The following is a 20212-nucleotide window of genomic DNA, read 5'->3' as shown; positions in this document are numbered from 1 at the left end:
CTGTGCCCTCTCGTCACCATTTTTCTGCTGGTGCCAGGAAAACTCGTCAGAAGTAACTCCTGCTTATAGCAGATGAACTAGGAAGCAGACAGAAATGACAATTAGTACTCTAGATTGAGACAAGCATGCACTATGGAGGGATATGCTTTCTTCATATTTCTTGTCTGAGGTTTACAACTACTTTAAAGTATATGTAAAGATTTCCTCATTTCCTCTCACGTCCATGTGGTCTGCAGTGGGCAAGATGGGGATTACGATATACAGTGGGGCAAAAAAGTATTTAGTCAGCCACCAATTGTGCAAGTTCTCCCACTAAAAAGATGAGAAAAGCCTGTAATTGGCATCATAGGTAGACCTCAACTATGAGAGACAAAATGAGGAAAAAAATCCAGCCAATCACATTGCTGATTTGGAAAAAATTTATTTGCAAATTATGGTGTAAAATAAGTATTTGGTCAATATCAAAAGTTCATCTCAATATTTTGTTATATATCCTTTGTTGGCAATGACAGAGGTCAAACGTTTCCTGTAAGTCTTCACAAGGTTGGCACACACTGTTGCTGGTATGTTGGCCCATTCCTCCATGCAGATCTCCTCTAGAGCAGTGATGTTTTGGGGCTGTCGCTGGGCAACACGGACTTTCAACTCCCTCCAAATGTTTTCTATGGGGCTGAGATCTGGAGACTGGCTAGGCCACTCCAGGACCTTGAAATGCTTCTTATGAAGCCACTCCTTCGTTGCCCGGGCTGTATGTTTGGGATCATTGTCATGTTAGAAGACCCAGCCACGTTTCATCTTCAATGCCCTTGCTGATGGAAGGAGGTTTGCACTCAAAATCTCAAGATACATGGCCCCATTCATTCTGTCCTGTACATGGATCAGTCGTCCTGGTCCCTTTGCGGAGAAACAGCCCCAAAGCATGATGTTGCCACTCCCATGCTTCACAGTAGGTATGGTGTTCTTTGGATGCAACTCAGCATTCTCTCTCCTCCAAACAGTTCTATTTTGGTTTCATCTGACCATATGACATTCTCCCAATCCTCTTCTGGATCATCCAAATGCTTTCTAGCAAACTTCAGAAGGGCCTGGATATGTACTGGCTTAAGCAGGGGGACACGTCTGGCACTGCAGGATCTGAGTCCCTGGCGGCATCGTGTGTTACTGATGGTAGCCTTTGTTACGTTGGTCCCGGCTCTCTGCAGGTCATTCACTAGGTCCCCCCGTGTGGTCCTGGGATTTTTGCTCACCGTTCTTGTGATCATTTTGAGCCCATGGGGTGAGATCTTGCGTGGTGCCCAAGATCGAGGGAGATTTTCAGTGGTCTTGTATGTCTTCCATTTTCTAATTATTGCTCCCACAGTTGATTTTTTCACACCAAGCTGCTTGCCTATTGCAGATTCAGTCTTGCCAGCCTTGTGCAGGTCTACAATTTTGTTTCTGGTATCCTTCGACAGCTTTTTGGTCTTCACCATAGTGGAGTTTGGAGTGTGACTGTTTGAGGTTGTGGACAGGTTCAAACAGGTGCCATTGATACAGGTATTGAGTGCAGGACAGAGGAGCCTCTTAAAGAAGAAGGTACAGGTCTGTGAGAGCCAGAAATCTTCCTTGTTTGTAGGTGACCAAATACTTATTTTCCACCTCAATTTGCAAATAAATTCTTTCCAAATCAGCCAATGTGATTGTCTGGATTTGTTTTCTCATTTTGTCTCTCATATTTGAGGTCTACCTATGATGCCAATTACAGGCCTCTCTCATCTTTTTAAGTGGCAGAACTGGTGGCTGACTAAATTCTTTTTTGCCCCACTGTATATACACCAATTATATGAGGGTGGAACAGTCAAGTCTTTTGAGCAACTTCAACTTGAGCTGAATATTCCATTACAGTGGTCATTCTATTATACACAGCTCTGTCACACAGTGGGAGCCCAATTTGCCTTAGTAATACCTGGCCTGATCACACACGCCTCTTCTCATCTTATTATGCCCTTCATATGGATCATTAGTCGAGGTCATTATTTAACATGCAAAATAGATGGTTGGGAATATTCCACATCTTTCAGTAGAAAATTGGAAGGAATTATTTAAAGACAGGCTTATCCAGCTACTTATACATGAGTGGTTCATATAGTGAACTCATTGTAGAGCCCTTCATTTTCACTCTGAGGTCATCGCAGAGGACAAGGGGGCACTCTTTATGTCTGGAGGAAAAGAAAATTAATCTGCAAACACGGAAAGGTTTCTTCACAGTGAGAGCTGTGAAAATGTGGAATAGACTCCCTCAAGAGTTGGTTCTGGCCAGCTCAGTGGATTGCTTTAAAAAGGCCTGGATTCTTTCTTGGATACACAGAATATAACTGGATACTAACATTTATAGGTAAAGTTGATCCAGGGAATTATCCTATTGCCTCTCAGGGGGATCAGGAGGGAATTTTTTTCCCTGCAGGAGCAAACTGGATCATGCTTTGCTGGGGTTTTTTTGCCTTCCTCTGGATCAACTGTGGGTGTAGGATTATAACTTTTTTTTTTTTTAATGGTTGAACTGGATGGACTTTTGTCTTTTTTCAGCCAGACTAATGCCCCATACACACAATAAGAAAATCGTACGAAAAATTTTGCGGAACCACTGATCGAATGATTTTCTCTTCGTTGATGAGCAGGATGTTTTAACTGATAACGATATTGTGAATGAAAAAATCCAGCTGAACAACAGTGAAAAATGTTGTTTTGCATATGAACGACCAATTGTCTATGCGTTGGTATGACGCTCGTACGAAAATATCTATCAAGCACTATCACGCATCAGCGGAAACAGAAGATGACACGGATGTTTATGTCCACGGAATCTTCATAAACACGAATGAAAAATCCAAATGTTAAAAGTAGATTGGCCTGATGAGATAATGAACCCAGAATTATGCATATTCTATTTTTATGTATCACTATTTATGTATATAGGTAATGTAATAAACTATATTATACTCATTGATGGTAATTGTGGTGTATATTGATCGATCTGGCCAGAGGGGCGTGGCTACAAGGTCACACGCACACCGCATCACTTCCACTTGTATGGAAGACGTCAACACTACGGATTGCCCGACAAACAATATTTTAATGTTTTTAATGGTTAATGTGGGCCATAACTTCGACCAACAAACGAACGCCTCTTGGCCGTCGGATAACCGATCGGTCATTTTTCTAATCGTGTATTCCCTCCTTTACTATGTAACTATGTTGTTTGCATAGAGTCTATTACACACCAATGCGTTTGTTTCACATGCATAAGAAACCCACTCTAACTTGTCATAAATGTGAGAGGGGGATTTCTTACATATGGCTTGGAGCTGTAATAGGATCTGTCCCTTTTGGTCACAAGTTACAGCATTTATTGCAGAAACATTTGACCTACCCAATGCATGCTGCCCCAAATGGTGCCTTCTGGGTATATTTGAGGAACTGGAGGTCTCTGCTGTGACCAGACACTTCCTTTGCTTGTTGGTTGCACTGGAAAATGATTGTTCTGCACTGGACCCATACAGGAGCCCTACACCTTGGGCTATGGGAAAAGTTTATTAATCAAGCACTGCCTCTCTACAAATTAACATATGCGGCTAGAGGATGTCCTTGAAAGTTTCATAAGGTATGGGGCCTATGGCTAGACACTCTAGACATGTGTGATTCTATGTTAGCTTTCATCTCTGACCCTGTTGAGAATAGTTCTGACCTCTGGACTTTGATACGTCTGGGCTCAGAGGGTTTAATGGCCACTGCACTATTTTCTTGATCTGTATGATTTTCCGGGTGATGGAAAGTGTATTAACTATATACTCTATTTAGGGTTTCACTTGTTTGAAGTTTACACATGCAGGTTTTTTTCCTGCATGGGTTATGTCTATTTCTTTTTTCGTCATCTCAAAATTAGAGAATGCATTTGAGATATCGTACTGCATCGGGTTCTGATTGTCCTGTTTCCTTTCATAGTATGCTAAGATACTTATCCTGTGAAATCCTGTATGTAGTACTGATACTAGCCTCAATTACTTTGGCTGTTTTTTGCATGATTGACATTCTGGCTTGTGTATGTACTCATGCCCTTGTTTTATGTGCATACTTTCAATAAAACCAGTTTAAGAAAAGGAAATACAAGGCAAAACGTGTGTATGTGTGTGTATGAGTATATATATATATATATATATATATATATATATACACACATACAGTGAAGAAAATTAGTATTTGATCCCCTGCTGATTTTGAATGTTTGCCCACTCACAAAGAAATGATCAGTCTAAAAATCGAATGGTAGGTGTATTGTAACTCTGAGAGACAGAATAGCAACAAAAAAAATCAAAAGAAATGCATGTCTAACAAATGATGCACTGATTTGCATAAGTATCCTGTAGTTGGTCACCAGGTTTGCACACATCTCGGGAGGGATTTTGGCCCACTCCTATATACACACTCACACTTTTTTCTTTTTTCATAAATGATCATATGACCTTTGTTCTGAGCTGCATAAGGAGTTGGTGGAGTGGAGACTGCAGGGAGGTGTGTCAAAAGGAGGCAGAGAAATAGCAATACACGGATCTTACTAGAGCTGTGCAGTCGTGCGTGTCACCACAAGTCTTGGACATCGAAGGACAGACAGGCTGTTCGCACAGCCAGAAAACTATTCATATTGGTATGGATGTTCTTCCATACCTAGCGTGGTCAGTGTGCAATAGGAAAGCAGGGGGGCTGGCAGGATCACCAGATATTTCACACAAAAGAAGCAATACAAAGAGAACAGGATACTTTTTAACAAGGCTTTTTTTTTTCTCAGAGAATATGTACAGGTACTGCCCCTTCTGAGTCACTCCTTGACCCTACTCCTACCCACTATTGAGCACCATCCAGGGTGGATAAAAATCAATAATTTTTAAAAAAAAAAATCAAAAAAAAAAATCAGATTTTTTTTATTTAAATCGGATTTCTTTGATTTAAATCGGATTTTTTTAAATAAAATGCTTTTTGAGGAAAATATATTACCATCCAAAGGTTATTCCATCATGAAATAAAGATTAGTTTTTTAATTATGTAGAATAAGGCTGTATATGTTTAATTTTTTTGGTAAATAAATTCCATTAATCCATTCACAGTGTCATGCTCTTCCAGAGATTTTTGTAAGATTATTGGGCAGTTTCTCTGCCTACAAGATATGATCACAGATGCTTGGTTTACTTTTGCAGTTCTCAAGACTGAATTTGACTCAGCGGAGATCACATGCCTCTTCTTCACAGCAAAAATGTTATCACATGAACAGAGTTAAGAAAGACCTTAATCCTAACTTCTACAAACCTATGAATACAGAATCAACCCCTTCAGAGTTTCAAGAAGTTCAGTGAATAGAATAGAAACAATATTTTTCTGATTGTTTGGAGTGGAATAGATCTGCACAAGAAGAAAGTGAAACTAAGTGTGAGGAGGAAGGGGCTGACAGTCTAAGTTTCTTAAAATATATATATTTTGTTTAGCCAAATTAGTTAACAAACAAACATGGATGTTTAAGCAAATAACATATGCTGTAATGTTATTGTTTCAGTTGAGTAAATCTATTTAAATTGTTATTATTAAGGTAATGATTATTTTTATTTATTATTTTTCTCTTTCCTAAGTACAACAGAAAAGTTGTCCAAATATGAATGATTAACCTATTAAAGTGGGGATAAAAAAACTAATATGAAAAGTTGTTATTCTAAAAATCTTCATCTACTTGCATATTAAAGTTATACCAGCAAGAATTAGTCTTTATGTAGAAAACTATCATTTAAATCAAGCCTTACTGACTAGTGATTTAAATCGTGATTTAAATAAGTTTGATTTAAATCAAATCCACCCTGGCACCATCCCATGGTTCCACCCCCAGCATGTCCCCTTTTAGAGAATACAGAACAAAGTATTTTGTGGTGCTAAGTAATTTTTATGGAATTTGTTAACAGGAAAAGTAGTAAAATAGAACCCCTACAGCCAGCAACAACATGCCCCCCTCCCAAGCAACAATAGATCGCCCCAACAACAATAGACCCCAACTAGTAACAATAAATCTGTCTCAGGAACAATAGACTCCTGCTTGCAACAATAGATCTCCCAGCATCCAGCGTCAAAAGACCTTTCAGCAGCTTCAAAAACAGTAGATCCATCCCAGCAACATAAGATGCCCCAGCAAAACTAAATCACCCCCGCAACAATAGAACCCTCAGCAGCCAGCATCAATAGACTCTCCAGAACACCCCAGTACCTCTTACCATTACATACATTCCCCCAAGAAAGGTCTGCTTTTTAACATGTGTACATGGAACAACAGACACATGTCAGGAAAGTAAAATTTTGGGATAACAAACATTTTAACAGAAAATAACTGTAAGGCAACATGCACACGGGGCGTTTTAATAACGCTTGTAGTGTTAGCTGTGTAAAGTCAAATTAAAAATGTGAGTCTTTCAGCATTTTTTAGTGTTGAACCACATTTGCGGTTTTTTTGCAATTTTTTTACCGCTAAACAGTAAAAAAAAAAATGTTGCTCTACAAAACATCCAAAAAAGGCCGGTTTGCCATGTTTTACTGCGGTCTGCCATGTTTTTCAGTGTTAGAACATTTTTACAGCTAAAAAACTCCTGATGCTGATTACAGTCTATGTGTGCATGGACACATAGGATAACATGCTGAGGAGTTTACTGGGTGAAAAAAAAAAAAATGCTAAAAAGAGCAGCTGTAAAAACAACATGTGTGCATGAGGTGTATATGTTTTAATAATTACGTTTCTTTATTCTGGTGTGTTACCTCTGTGAATTGATCCTCCAGTGTTGTGAGCAACGAACTTCTCTTTTGTGCTCCATGTTTCTGAACCTGTTTTGCTCCTTTTCCTCTTTTTAAACTATTTGTATTTCCTTAGATAGGAACTCTTTCCATTGTTACTACTTTTCTTTACCATCATGTAGATTTATACCTTTTCTTCTTCTTCTTACGGCGTACATTTCTGATTCCCCCGCATAATTTTCTTCCTTGTATTTAAAACCATGTCATTTAACATAAATGGACATTTTTATACACTTTGGTAATGTGGTAGATGTATATTAGTAGATCGATTATGATTTTTTTGTTTTACTTGATAGCCCTTGTTAGGAATTTGGATTTTCTAATACTAATATCTTTCTATATAATGTTGCAAACATTTATTCTAATAATATTCTTATATTAATTGAGGAGATGAGGTACACCAACCAACCCGGGTCTGGTTCTAGAGGAACATTTTTCAACCAGGGTGCCTTCTGGGTTCTTTAGAAGTGCCTTAGAAAAATGCAAAAAAATTGCCCCAAATCACCCACAAATTGTTAATTAACCAGCAAGTGGATCAAGCCGCCTTTTTGTTACACAAACCACGAGTTTTTATTGTGCAACATTACAACCTTGGGCACTGTGAGGGCCAGCCACTGGCATCCTAACAACTAGTGATGTAATTGGTTGATTAGGAGAACGTCAGGCGCCTGCATCCTTGTTTGCACCCCCTACCCCTCTCCATCAGCACTGGGGTCACTTTAGCTGAGTGAGGGAGTAGAGGAACTTTGGAATACTAGTCAGTACCAGTGACAGCAAAGGTATATTAGCTTTGTAAGAATAAATCACCTCTAACGTTGGGGGTCTTACATTTGTGGATGTTGCTGCTTTATGTAAATCTATTAGTTTAGTTCCTTACATTTAAAATAGGGTGCCTTGCAATTGTGGGGAGTTTTAAAGGGTGCCCTGACTGAAGAAAGGTTGAAAAACACTGTTCTAAAGGCTATGACATGTTCATGTGATCTTATAAGTTGCAGTACAAACAGCAAAGTGCATTGTACATTTATTTTTTAAAAACACTTCTAGTAAAGTTTTAATACGTTGAATAAAAAACCAAAGACTACTTTAATTGTTTTAAATTTATCTTACTTTTATTGTGTTTGTTTGTGTGGGAGGGGGGGTTACATTTTCTGTTATATTTTTTATCTAGTAATACTTTTCTGTTTCTTTTTCTCTGTACTATTCGTGATACTATAGTGAGTTTTAACAGGATCTTTTTCTAAAGACACATTAACCATTTGGGGACTGCAATGTACTACGGCCAGGCAGCCCACACAGGCAAAACAACGTACCTGTACGTCGCTGCCTCACTCAGGGTCTGGGGGGGGGCGCTCTCCTCCCCCTCCCGCTGGCACCCGCTGTGATTCTACAGAGTGGGAGCCTGTCAGCAAGTCCCAGCCAATGATTTAGAGCCGGGACCTGCTGATCGGCTGTGTACAATCACATCCCAGAACTCTATGTTGACAATGAACACAGAGCTCTATAAAGAGGGAACGATATCTGAGTTTCAAGGGATGAGAAACTAAGAGATCATTAGTAAAAAGCAGCACACTTTACACATAGTAAATACGGTTAGGTACAATTTTAACCCCTTGATCAACCTAGATGTTAACCCCTTCCAACCAGTGTCATTAGTACAGTGACACTGTATAGTATTATCACTGTATTAATGTCACTGGTAATTTCAGTGGCAGTCAGTCAGTTCCCCCCAGCGTCACTCAGTGTCAGATTGTCCGTTGCATAATCGCAGTCCCATTATAAGTTGCTGACCACCGCCATTAGTAGCATAAAAAAATCCACATATACTGATAAAGCAATCAACGTTTCAATTCCATTTTTTTGTCAAAATTATGAACCAATTGAAGCCATAAAATGGTGTTTTCATTCGAAAGATAGAATGAAAATATGCCAAGCAAACCCTGGGGAAAAATATGGTTTGCTATCAGTGCAGTTTTTTTCTGTTTTCAAGGTAATCCCTAAATAAATTGTACTGAAGCTGATAACTGCAGCAAACAGCCAGCTGTTTTGTAGCAATACATTTGATTTTGCACCTTGAGTTGGCAATAAGGTCACCTCTTTAGTGTAAATGTCCCATTTGTACCAGCAGTAAAAGGCAATTCTAAAGAGACTGATATTGACAATCTGTTGATTATTCATATTTAAAACACTTGCAAAGTTCCTCAATGCTACTCAGTGAAAGCTTGCATGTAATCATAGAGATCCTCCAAGTCAGCTGCAGTCCATATACCCAGAAGTATGAGTATCATATAAGCAAAAAAAAAAAAAAAGATATTGGGTGCCTCCAAGGGTATCTATTATTATATACAGCAGAAGCAAAATGTGCAAATGAATGTTGCTTACTTATGGTGTCACCTGAGACAACATCATATAGAGCAGTACAGCATTTATGAGTTGCAAAATATTTTTGTGCTCAATTCGATGGTCTTCACTGTACTTTGAGAGGCTTGTGTTGAATCGCTCAGTGTACAGACACCTCCCTTTCATAAAACTGTGTGTGGAGGCTCCCCTTGTGCATGATGGCAATGACATTGCAGAATTTGCTCACATGAGGACCAGGTCTCACACAGTTACATTCCTTTTACATATGCACATACTGCACGTACTATACTCTCTGCACAGCTGCCTTTAAATGTAAAAACAAACATAAGCACGTCAATTAAACGTTGCTGTCTTGGAGACTAAATATAACTGAATAAAGAATCTTTGCTGACAACTAAGATCTAAAAGACTCTGGACTGTAAGCTTCTTGTTAGAACTTTTACAATCTTTATCCTAACTTGACAAAACTGTATTAACTCTTTAGCTCCTGTCCAGAGTAAGATACCTATTTATGCCTAAAAAAATAAACATGTATTGCTACATTCTACTTCTTATAAAGTAGCACACTGCTGAAAATGATAAAAACCCAATTTAAATGTCAGTTTAATTCTGCTAAATGCACACCAGGTGCATCAAAGCAAAATGTGTGCAAAGTTTTACATTTGGGCCAATTCATACCAGTGCGTTGATCTGCATTTTAGCACATTTTAGCGCAGATCAACAAAAGGACATCTGAAAAACAATAATTTCCAATGTGTCCTACTCACACCATAACATTGCGCGTGCATGTCAATGGACGTTAACATGTACCGGTATATCAACGGACATAAAAATGTATGCCAACGGACGTCAAAATGTATGTCTACGGACATCAAAATGTATGTCAACGGACATCAGCGCACATTAAAAAGTTACTAAAATGGATGGTAATGTACATGTATTTTCCATACATTTTAGTGCAAGTCAGTGTGACTTGGCCCACTACTTGGCCAACTGATTAGAAAAACCTGTCTGCTGCTGGCTTGCTGCAAAGAAGGACCATTGCCCTCTGATTGGAAGCAGTGGTCTCTCTTCAGAGATTTTCCTTTCTCTCTGTTGAGTCAGACCTTTAGCTCTGCAATCAAAAAAGTTCATATTGATGATGACTGTTGATTCAAAAACTCTAGCTCTGACTCAGTAGGGTTGAGGGGCTTGTTTACACCATTTAAATTTGTGCTGGGCAAGGCAATCCCAATGCAAAGACATGGCAGTTGTACCTGATATTTACTTGATAGCAGCCTATTGCAGCCCTATAGAACATAGCTCAGACTGAGAGAGGGGAAGCAGCACAAGGAACCACTCAGTTGTGTAAAGAGCACAATGAGAAAAGAAGAGAGCAGAGTGATAGAAAGAGGACCTCATCAGTCTGCTGATTCTTTTTTCAGTGTCCAGTAACAGACTGGAGGAGAGACAACACCTGTAAGTGTTACTTAACCACTTGACACCCGGGCTATAGCCGAATGACAGCTACAGCGTGGTTGTCCAGTTCTAGGAGGGTGTTATTTGACGTTCTCCCAGAACATGCCTCCCAGCGCACTCAGTGCTTTCTGTGATCGCTGTGCCCTACACAGCTGATCACATGACAAAGTAAAAGGCCAATCACAGTGTCCAATGACACAGCTGATCACAAAGTAAATACAGTTGCCGGTTATAGGCAGCACTTTCCTCAGTCACAGAGTGAGGAAAGTACTGCCGATGACTGGCAAGTGTCACAGAAGACATCTGAACTGATAATCATGGCACTGATTATCAGTGCAGCCCCAAAAGTGCCTAACAGTGATACCCAGCAGTCCCACCCATCAGTGCCCAGCAGTGCCACACATCAGTGCCATCCATCAGTGCCGTTCAGCAGTGCCACCCATCAGTGCCGCCCGTCAGTAACATCAGTCAGTGCCCATCAGTGCTGCCTATCAGTGCCCATCAGTGCTGCCTATCAGTGCCCATCAGTGCTGCATATCAGTGCAGACTCATCAACGCACATCAGTGAAGGAAGAAAATGTATCTGTTTGCAAATTTTTATAATAGAAACAAAGAAAAACAGTTTTTTTTTTCAAATTTTTTGCTCTTTTTTCACTTATAGTGCAAAAAATAAAAAACCCAGTGATGAATAAATACCACAAAAAGAAAGCTCTATGTGTGTGAAAAAATTATAAAAATTTCATATGGGTACAGTGTTGCATGACTGTTCAATTGTCATTCAAAATGCAACAGCGCTGACAGCTGAAAATTGGCCTGGGCAAGAAGGGGGTAAAAGTGCCCAGCAGGCTTTTTTGGTCATACTTCTCTTCTGGGTCACAGAAGTGCATTTACCTTTGCTCTCCTGTGCCCCAGAATTAGCCAACACCAGGCTAAAGCTCGCTGTCAGCTGTAGACACAGAGCCGTTCTAGGCTCTGGAAGGATCCAGGACATAGCTCAGCTTTCAGGCATACCGCTGATGGGGGACAGCTGTAGCATCAGACTGAAGCTGCAGCATGGAGGTGAGAAAGTATGTTTATTCTTTTACAATTCCATACTTCTCCTTGAACTGTATCAGAGAAAATCAGGTCTCCTGTCCGACCATACAACACTGTGCTGTGTGGCAGAGCTGTGTAAATCTGTGTACACCCAAACTCCAGGTAGGTATAATAGACACAAATGAATGCAGTTTCCATTTATAAATTAATAAATGCATTTTTTTATCAATGCAAACCGAGTGCTTTATTTGACTTCTTGCAAACCCTGTACTACAGAGCTCAGGCTGGGAAAAGAAGTAGCTACACAAGGAGCCTATCAGATCATGCTGATAGGAGGAGAAAGCAAGACGACAGAGATAGGAGCACATCACTATGATGTTTGTCCTTCATTGTTCAGTCACAGACTGAGGGAAGTTCCATGACAACCTGGGCTCAGAGGAAGTGATTGGAAAGGTGCTGTCATTAAACCTGGAAAGTGAGGACATCTTATGGCAGAAAATAAGTATTGTGGGACATAGACAATGACGCTGGATTGAAGATGAATATGGCAACAAAAGCTGCATTTTTTATTTTTTTATCCTGAAATGGGATATTATTTTTTTGTTTTATTGTTGACTGGAGTTCTGCTTTAAAGTGGTTCTAATGTTAAATCATTTTTACATTAATGCATTCCCTGCATTAAGGCAAACAAATGATTTGCCACTTGCTGTGCCCTTCCCCCCCAAACACTTACATGAATCCTGTATCAATCTAGTGTTGTGCCCATCTGACGATCTTCTCTCCTGTCTCCTCACTCTGACAAGCTTGGCTAAGAGCAGAAGGAGCCATTGGCTCAGTCAATCAAGTTCAGTAAGCAGAAGGCTGGGCCAAGCCAGATTGTGTGTGCCGATGGATGCTCACAGTCCAGTTCAGGATTGAGCCTGCATGTCTGCCCCCATGGCTAGGTTTTGCTATAAGGGCACTCACAGACAAGGAGAGGCCAAGATCGCATGCGGGGGACTCCAGAAGAGATGGTTCGGGGTTGCTCTGTGCGATACAATTGCACAGCGCGTTCGGGGTTGCTCTGTGCGATACAATTGCACAGAGCAAGTGAGTATAACATGTTTATTATTTTAATTTTAAAAATGCCTTTAAAACTGCTTTAAGCTTAAATATTACTAAAACCACAACAGTAAAATCAGTCTGTATATGCAGTAAAGCATGCTTGTTATACTCACTGTGGAATCTAAGGGGTTAATCCTCTACATCGTGTAAAAAGGCCGTTTGGTTCGGTCTTCTCTGCCCCTCCTCTTGATCAAATGATAAGGCAGACTGAACCTGTGGTCACATGCACATGCTCAGTTTGGTGTGTATTGCTAGAGGGTTTTTTTTTTCTTGGGAGAGTACATGTGATCAGTACAGGCCAATCAGCGCTGTCCAGACAGAGGGGCAGAGGTTTCACATCCTCCTAGAGCAGAAAGAAATCTCCTACAAGCTTTAACCAGTGCTCTGCTGAAGTCACAAGACTGCTCTAACTGCTGATGAGAAAAGGTATTTAGCCATTTATATTTGCTAAAATAATTTCATTTCCATGTTGTGTGTACTGTGGGAGACCAGATATAGGGAATGCAGGGTCCTGGGTTTAGTAACACATTAATTTATCATGTGCCAGACATGACCATTGTTTTTTCTCTGATACTGGGAAGTTTCCCAGTTGTGTCTTTTTTATAATTGTTTTCAGGTATACTGTTTTACAGACATTCCCCACACAAGGTCCACTGCTGGCACTGAGTAGATATTTCAGCCTGGGTTCACACTGCTGCAGTGCAGAATTCACACTGGTTTCTGTGCGAATTCCGCATGATCACACCCCATCCATGCGAACCGCTGTGGGTGTGTATGTTAAGTTAACAACCCCCCCCGAAATCGGTTCACAAAAAGCGGTGTGATGTGCAGAATCGGATCGCATAGGTGTGAATACCCATGCGATCCAATTCTAGTGCGGACAAAAAAAAGGGTCCTCCACTATACAAAATGTATGGCTCCAATCGCACCGCACAGAATTCACATGTGATTTGCACAGGAATGCGGTGTGGTTCCTGTGTGAATCACATGCGATGTAACGCACCGCACAAGTGTGAACCTGGGCTCAATAGAGACATTTACAATAATGAGATGAGAGTAATTCTGTACTCTCATAGCATTCAGATACAAGTGGAGACCGACTGAAGCTTTTCTGAGCCTGCCAAATCCTGTTGCATAACATGGACCTTTAGCTCCTGAAATCTAAATGAATTAAACATGTAGACAGGCAGTATTGATCTACATTTCACAAAATGTTCTGTGACATGTACTGGAGTAAAGGTTTTGCATAATTATGTAACGTTTGCGTAATCTGAAACACGACCAGATCTAGCCTGTTTAATTTGGGGGTGTAGTAAAATGTCAGTGAGGCAGAGGATGAAAGGTCAGCAGGGCAGTGTACAGGGGGGGGGGGGTCAGCAAGGCAAAGGATAGGGTTAGCAGTTTGTTGGGGAGAGTTCAGGGGTCAGTAGTAAGCATGGAAGAGTTCAGGGGTCAGGTGTAAGTGACACAGAGTTCAGGGGTCAGTAGTAGATGACACAGAGCACTGATTTTGTCTAAAAGTAGTAATGTAGAGAAAGCAAGGAGTAACATACAAAACAACATATAGTACACCATCAGGTTAAGCCCATTTGTTCACATCAGATTCCCCCCTTACATCAAGAATCACCATTAGAATTCCTCCTCCCCCAAGTTCTACAGTTCTCAAGAGTCCCCCCCCCCCCAACTTCAAGGTCCCCAGAGTAATCCCCCTTACATCAGGGTCCCCATGGTCACCCTTAACATGAGGGTCCCCAGAGTCACCCACCTAACATCAGGTCCCTGGGGTTCCTCATCCTTACCTCAGGGTCCCCAGAGCCCCCCTTCCTTCACTGCTTACATCAGGATCTCCAGAGTAATCTCCCTTACATTAGGGTCCCCAGAGTCACTCCCCCCTAACATCAGGTTCCTCAGCCTTACCTCTGGGTTTTCAAAGCCCCCCTAATATTAGGGTTCCTAGAGTCACCCCCCCATATCAAGGTCACTAGAGTCACCACCCTTATATCAGGGTCCCCAGAGAAATCCCTCACATCAGGGTCCTTAGATTAATCCCCCCCAGAGTGATCCCCCTTACATTAGGATCCCCAGAGTCACCCCCCTAACATCAGGGTACCTGATGTTCATCAGCCTTACTTCAGGGTCCCCCGAGCTTCCCTGACATTAGGGTACCTAGAGGCACCCCACTTACATCATATTCCCTAGAATCACTCCCAAGAAGAGCCCCTAGAGTTTTCCTAGTTACATCACGCCCCCAGAGTCCCCCCTTTACATCAGAGTCCTCCTCCTCCTTACATCAGGGTCCTAAGAGCCCTTCTTGAATTATAGACAGCAAGAATGAAGGATAAAATGAAGGGGTGCATCTAAAGCTGGCCATCGACAGATCAAAATATGGCAGGTTCAGCCAGAAATAGACGAATTTCGATCCATGTATGGACAGACTGGTTGTACTGAAGTCAATCTATTGATCGACTTCAGCATAACTAGCCTGTCTGTTTTTTTGGGGTTTTTTTGTACAATTACTGCTGGCAGCTATAGTCACAGGCAGAAATTAATGTATTCTGACGGCTGGGAAAACTCCCACTGTCAGAAAAACAATATCTCCATGGGAGGGATTCCCCCTTCAACACAGATTGTGTTGATGAGGGAATCAAGACATTTTCTTTCCTTCAACCTGGGGTTGAAGGAAAGAAAATTGCATAATGTATAGCTTGCCTTAGAGTAGCTAAACAATCAATTGCACAGAAGTAAAGGGTTAAATCAAAGTAAACTTTCTCACCTGACAACAGAACCTACAGTGTACACAGCCTTATTTAGTGCCCAGAATAAACAAAATACTCAGTGAGTGCTTAGTAGTAATAGCAGTTAAAAGCACAAAAAAGGCAACCAGAATAAAACCTCATAAAATACTGTAAAAGAAAGTGCAGCGCTAAAGATAAAAACAAATAAATATCAATCCATAGGGCAAGCTGCATGGTTAATCCCAGTAAAGCCAAAGTATAAAATGGTTACAGTCTGTGACACGTGATGGATACAAGAGATATAGGTGACTGTACGATCCAGGTTGCGAGGTGATAGAATGGTTAAAATACGCACTCACCAGATGCATATCTTTATATACGCAAATAATCATTAACCAGAGGTCCCCCTCATGGGATGGATGAGCTGCACCGCTAATAATGGATCCTCCCCCTCTTGGCATTGGTCTGGTCTAGTTAGTGGACGTCACTCCTGGGATAGCCCTGAATGCCACCGTGGAAGCCTCTTAGATACACAGCTTAGCTGAATCGTACTGGACCTGGTGTGTTCCTCTGGTAGTAGCAGGCGGATGTCAGCAGTATGGAATAACTTCCTATGCCATGGAGTATGGGCTCTGGAGATGAATTGTTGGCTCGCAAAGAGTCAACAAAAATAATAGCCCATAGTGTAGTAATTTAGATAAAATAATTTATTAATCCACATTGGTGCAATAAAGTGCTAAAAACAAAAACTGGTAAAAAAAAAAAAAAACGTACACTGACCGTACATGAATTTAAAGGAGGCCACCGGACCTATAACAGGAGTCGGTGGCTGGACGTCACGCCGTTATGGCCCCTTGGACGCGTTTAGATGGCTATCCCTTGCTGAGGAAGTGCTTTGCACGAAACACGTCCAAGGGGCCATAACGCCGTGACGTCCAGCCACTGACTCCTGTTATAGGTTGTTTTCCTTTACAAGGAGATGAAAGCTGCTGGAGCTCTCAATGGGACCCTGCCTCTTGCTTTGGTGGGGCACAACTGAAATCTGGGGGTGCACAGCCCACCCCAACATCCTCCTAGATCCAGCCATGATCTAAAAACGAGCATCTTGTGGCATTTGTCCATCAGGTTACATTAGGTTCTGTATGATCTCAGAATCTGTACTTTGTCCTAATAATCTAGATAGCACAATCACAAGCAGTGGCAATTTGTTTTAGGCGTGGCAGTCCCAATCGGTGAACCATTTCCATTTTAAACTGTCCAGACAGGCTCAATGCCTGCGGCATAATGTGGGTGCAGAAATGGGCCAGCTCTGTAGGTAAACACTCTTAGGGACACCCACCACCCCGAGGTTGATGCCCCTAGATTTAGTTCATAATTTGTCTGCTTTGTCTGCCAAGCTGGCAAGGCATGATTGCAGCATTTTATATTTTGCTGGTGTTTTCAAGAGGCAGTCATCTAGCGTGCTAACTTATGTCTCCAACTGTCATAGCTGCCTAACGTGGGTGACTAGTTCATTCTACATCAGGCCCAGCTCTTGTATCATGGTGCTAATCAGTTAAAACAGTTCTGGCATTTAAGTGTTTTGCTACTTGTGCAGCTAAGTGTATGTAGTTAATGTGTCCAAGCTTGAAAAGCGATCGATTCATCTTTTCCGCTGTGACGGGTTTCCTCCTGGTTTGTCATACAATCAATGCATGAAACATATTAAAAACAGTGAAATACCGAGGCTGCAAGATGGCATTAAATTCTATACTCACCAGTGATGCTGCCTGTAGGGAATGTGAGTTTAGTCAATGACGTGATGCAGCAAATTATGGCTGGCTCCTCTCCCTGATTCTTAAATCGGAGTTCCAGCTAAAAAAAATAAAATAAACGTCAGCAGGTACAAAAACTGTAGCTGCTGACTTTTAAAATATAGACGCTTACCTGTCCAGCTGTGTCCCTGCCACGGCCGGTTTCACTTTTTCTCCTTGGTGCCGGCATCTTCAGTGTGGGCACCCAGCTGTGACAGCTTGCGGCTTCACAGCCGGGTGCCCACTGCGCATGCACAAGAAGGGAAATGCCGAGTTACCCAGCAAAGGAGCTAAAGGAATATGGGGGGATTTAAAACCATGTTTATTAGCCAATCTATCTCATAAGGACAGAGAGAATGATAATGTTGGACACAATATCGCGGGTCTATCTTTAGCTTTCAGCCACAACATGGCTGATCGGGGTATTAGGGATAAGGTATGACTCCAACTGCATCCATAGGGGGCGGATGCGTTTGGAGTGGAAGTGTAATAATGGGGCCGATTGAGCCACATAAAAATATTTAGATAGGTCCGGGGACGGGAATTTTTACTAAAGCTAAACAGTCTTTGGCTTTTGCAAAGTAGTACATTTATTCAGGGCTCCATCTAGTGGTCAAATTTAATATTGCAGGGAGGGCAACAATGAATTTCCTGGAGAATTCCATGGCAGAACACATTTACTATATTTGATTTATATACAGCACTTTACAAAATAAAGGGAAACAGTATAGTTACAATACAATTCATTACAAAAGGATTAGGAGGGCCCTGTTCCTGAGATTTTACAATCTAAAAAGAGAGAGTAAATAATTAGCAATTTTTTGGTTAAGTTAGCATTAACGCCTGAATGCAGGAGATTTGGTGAAGATTTGGTTCAGATTTAATAGAAGTATATGGCAAAGCACAGCAAATCCTCAGGAAAGCTGCAGGTGCACAGTGTGAAAGCAGCCTTATAGGGGGCTCAGGACAGTAAGGGCTTGTTTACATTTGTGGTTTGAGGGGTGGTAAAACCCCATAGTTGAGAGATGTTCTTACCACACACCCCCAATCACTGGTGTAGCATCCGGGGTCACAATGGTGATCCCACTCCATGCTCCGGGGCCCCGTGGAGCCTCCCTGTCACATTCTCTTTTACATTTGGACAGGAGGGGTAGTGGGGGTGGCATATACAGGAACTGATCCACTCAGTTTTCCTCCTACAAATGCTAAAAGCCAGCTTTTTCTGCTTTCTCTTCTGCCAGCATTCAGCGGCTGCAGGAGGAACATGTTCATTACGCTATTCAAAATAAACAATTCAAAATTGTAAACCATTTCATTTTGGCCCGTGGCCTGTGGCCGGTTACCAAATCACTTAAGTGACCTTCACTCTTTAAAAAGTTGAGCACACCTGACCTAGATACTAGCATGTTTTTCATTTTCCAAAAATTGTGGCAAAAAAATCAGATCATTTTAGAGTGTCTATTTTCCAAATATTTTGGGGTGTTTACACTTTCCTGACATTTTTATTTAAATCATGAGAATCTGTGTTTTTTTTGTCAAAATTCTTGTTTTTTTTTCCTTTATATAGTGAGGAAAGAAAAAACCCAGCGGTTATTAAATACCTTCAAAAGAAAGCTGTATCAGTCCAACGCTGATGTAGGAATTTCCCAACCAATAAATGATAACTGGACTTTTAAAATACATTAGCTCTTTTGATATATTAGTTATTGTTTGGCTCTGCTGTGAAAGTTCAGCTATAACTGGTTGAGGAATGTTCCCATACTTCCCAAGCATTAAAGAATAACTGTACTTTTGCAACACAATAGTTTTTTTCGTATATGCTGTTACAAGTTACATTTCCCCCCTCTCCATTGCCTGATGCTGCCTGTACCTTGGAGGTCCAACTGTAACTCTCATTCAAGAATGTTTCCTTACAGACACAACCGAAACAGGGGCTTTTGGAGGGGACTATGGGCTAGCCTTTTACCCACTGATTATGGACCATGGAGGAGACCAGGGATTTTGTCTGCTTCTCCCGGTCAAAGCATGGAGGAGAGCCAGGTCCTGAAACCCCTAGACTGGCTGGGAGTATCTACCAGGATTATTCATCCAGGAAGTCCTCAGAACAGTGGTGTGTCTGTGGGAACATTGTTGGACAGATCGTGCAGATGCACCTTCACCAGCCGGGGATATGGAACTCTTTTTGGGCATATTTGTTATCTTGCCCCAGCTGGTCCACAAGAGCTGCATAACGCAGTATTTGCTCATTTTTGCCTAGCTACTACCCACTTTACGTTAATAACTTTTTATACTATTTCCGCCAAAGATGTGCCACTTGGTAGCCTAGATCCGAGCTGGATTTGGGGTGGGATGTTTACAAACGAGCGGTGTAATGTACTTTATGTATCCGTGGCTGTGGAACTGTTTCTGGGCATCCGGGTGGGCATACCCTGGCTAGTCAAGACTTATTGTGGACATAGACAAGGGAGGCATAGTGGGAAATTCCTATGACTCCTAGCCATACTGATAAGACTTGTCTAGGTGCCTAGTTGTAAATCAGATTAACATTTTAGCCCTCATGCACACTTGACGTTTTGATAATGCTGGTAATGTTAGCTGTGTAAAGTCACGTTAAAAACATGAGTTTTTCAGCTTTTTTTAGTGTTTTTTGCAATAACGTTTAGCAGTGTTTTTCCACGTTTGCATTTTTTAGTGTTTTTTTTTAAAGAAAAATTTTTTTTGGGGTCAAAAAAAGTGCAAAAACGCTGGTTTGCGGCGTTTTTCAGCGTTAGAGTGTTTTTACAGCTAAAAAACTCCTCCACTAGTTTTGTTTTTTTTTCCCTGCCAAAATAACATTGATTAAAGCCTATGTGTGCATGGACACATAGAATAACA

At 41.2% G+C, this 20212-nt stretch overlaps 1 protein-coding gene across 2 annotated transcripts in view; it reads left to right on the top strand.

Annotated features, from left to right (window-relative positions):
* LOC149447807 (thiol S-methyltransferase TMT1A-like) overlaps positions 1-20212 on the top strand; it is a 37339-nt gene that overhangs the window by 2270 nt on the left and 14857 nt on the right. The window contains exon 2 of one of the 2 annotated variants that reach the window (XM_089652043.1): positions 5229-7942. The exons of the other annotated variant lie outside the window; for it this stretch is intronic. Within the exon in view, the coding sequence (XP_089508169.1) occupies positions 5229-5384 (156 nt within the window). The 3' untranslated portion in view covers positions 5385-7942. Of the gene's footprint in view, positions 1-5228; positions 7943-20212 lie in introns of those variants that run through there. 2 annotated transcript variants of the gene reach the window in all.

The sequence above is a fragment of the Staurois parvus genome, unplaced genomic scaffold (assembly GCF_062004578.1).
Source record: "Staurois parvus isolate SC_StPar_1 unplaced genomic scaffold, SC_StPar_1.0 ptg000669l, whole genome shotgun sequence".
In the NCBI taxonomy this organism is placed as follows: Eukaryota; Metazoa; Chordata; class Amphibia; order Anura; family Ranidae; genus Staurois; species Staurois parvus.
The sequence above is the reverse complement of the archived record's forward strand: the minus strand, read 5'-3'. Positions and strand labels throughout refer to the sequence as shown.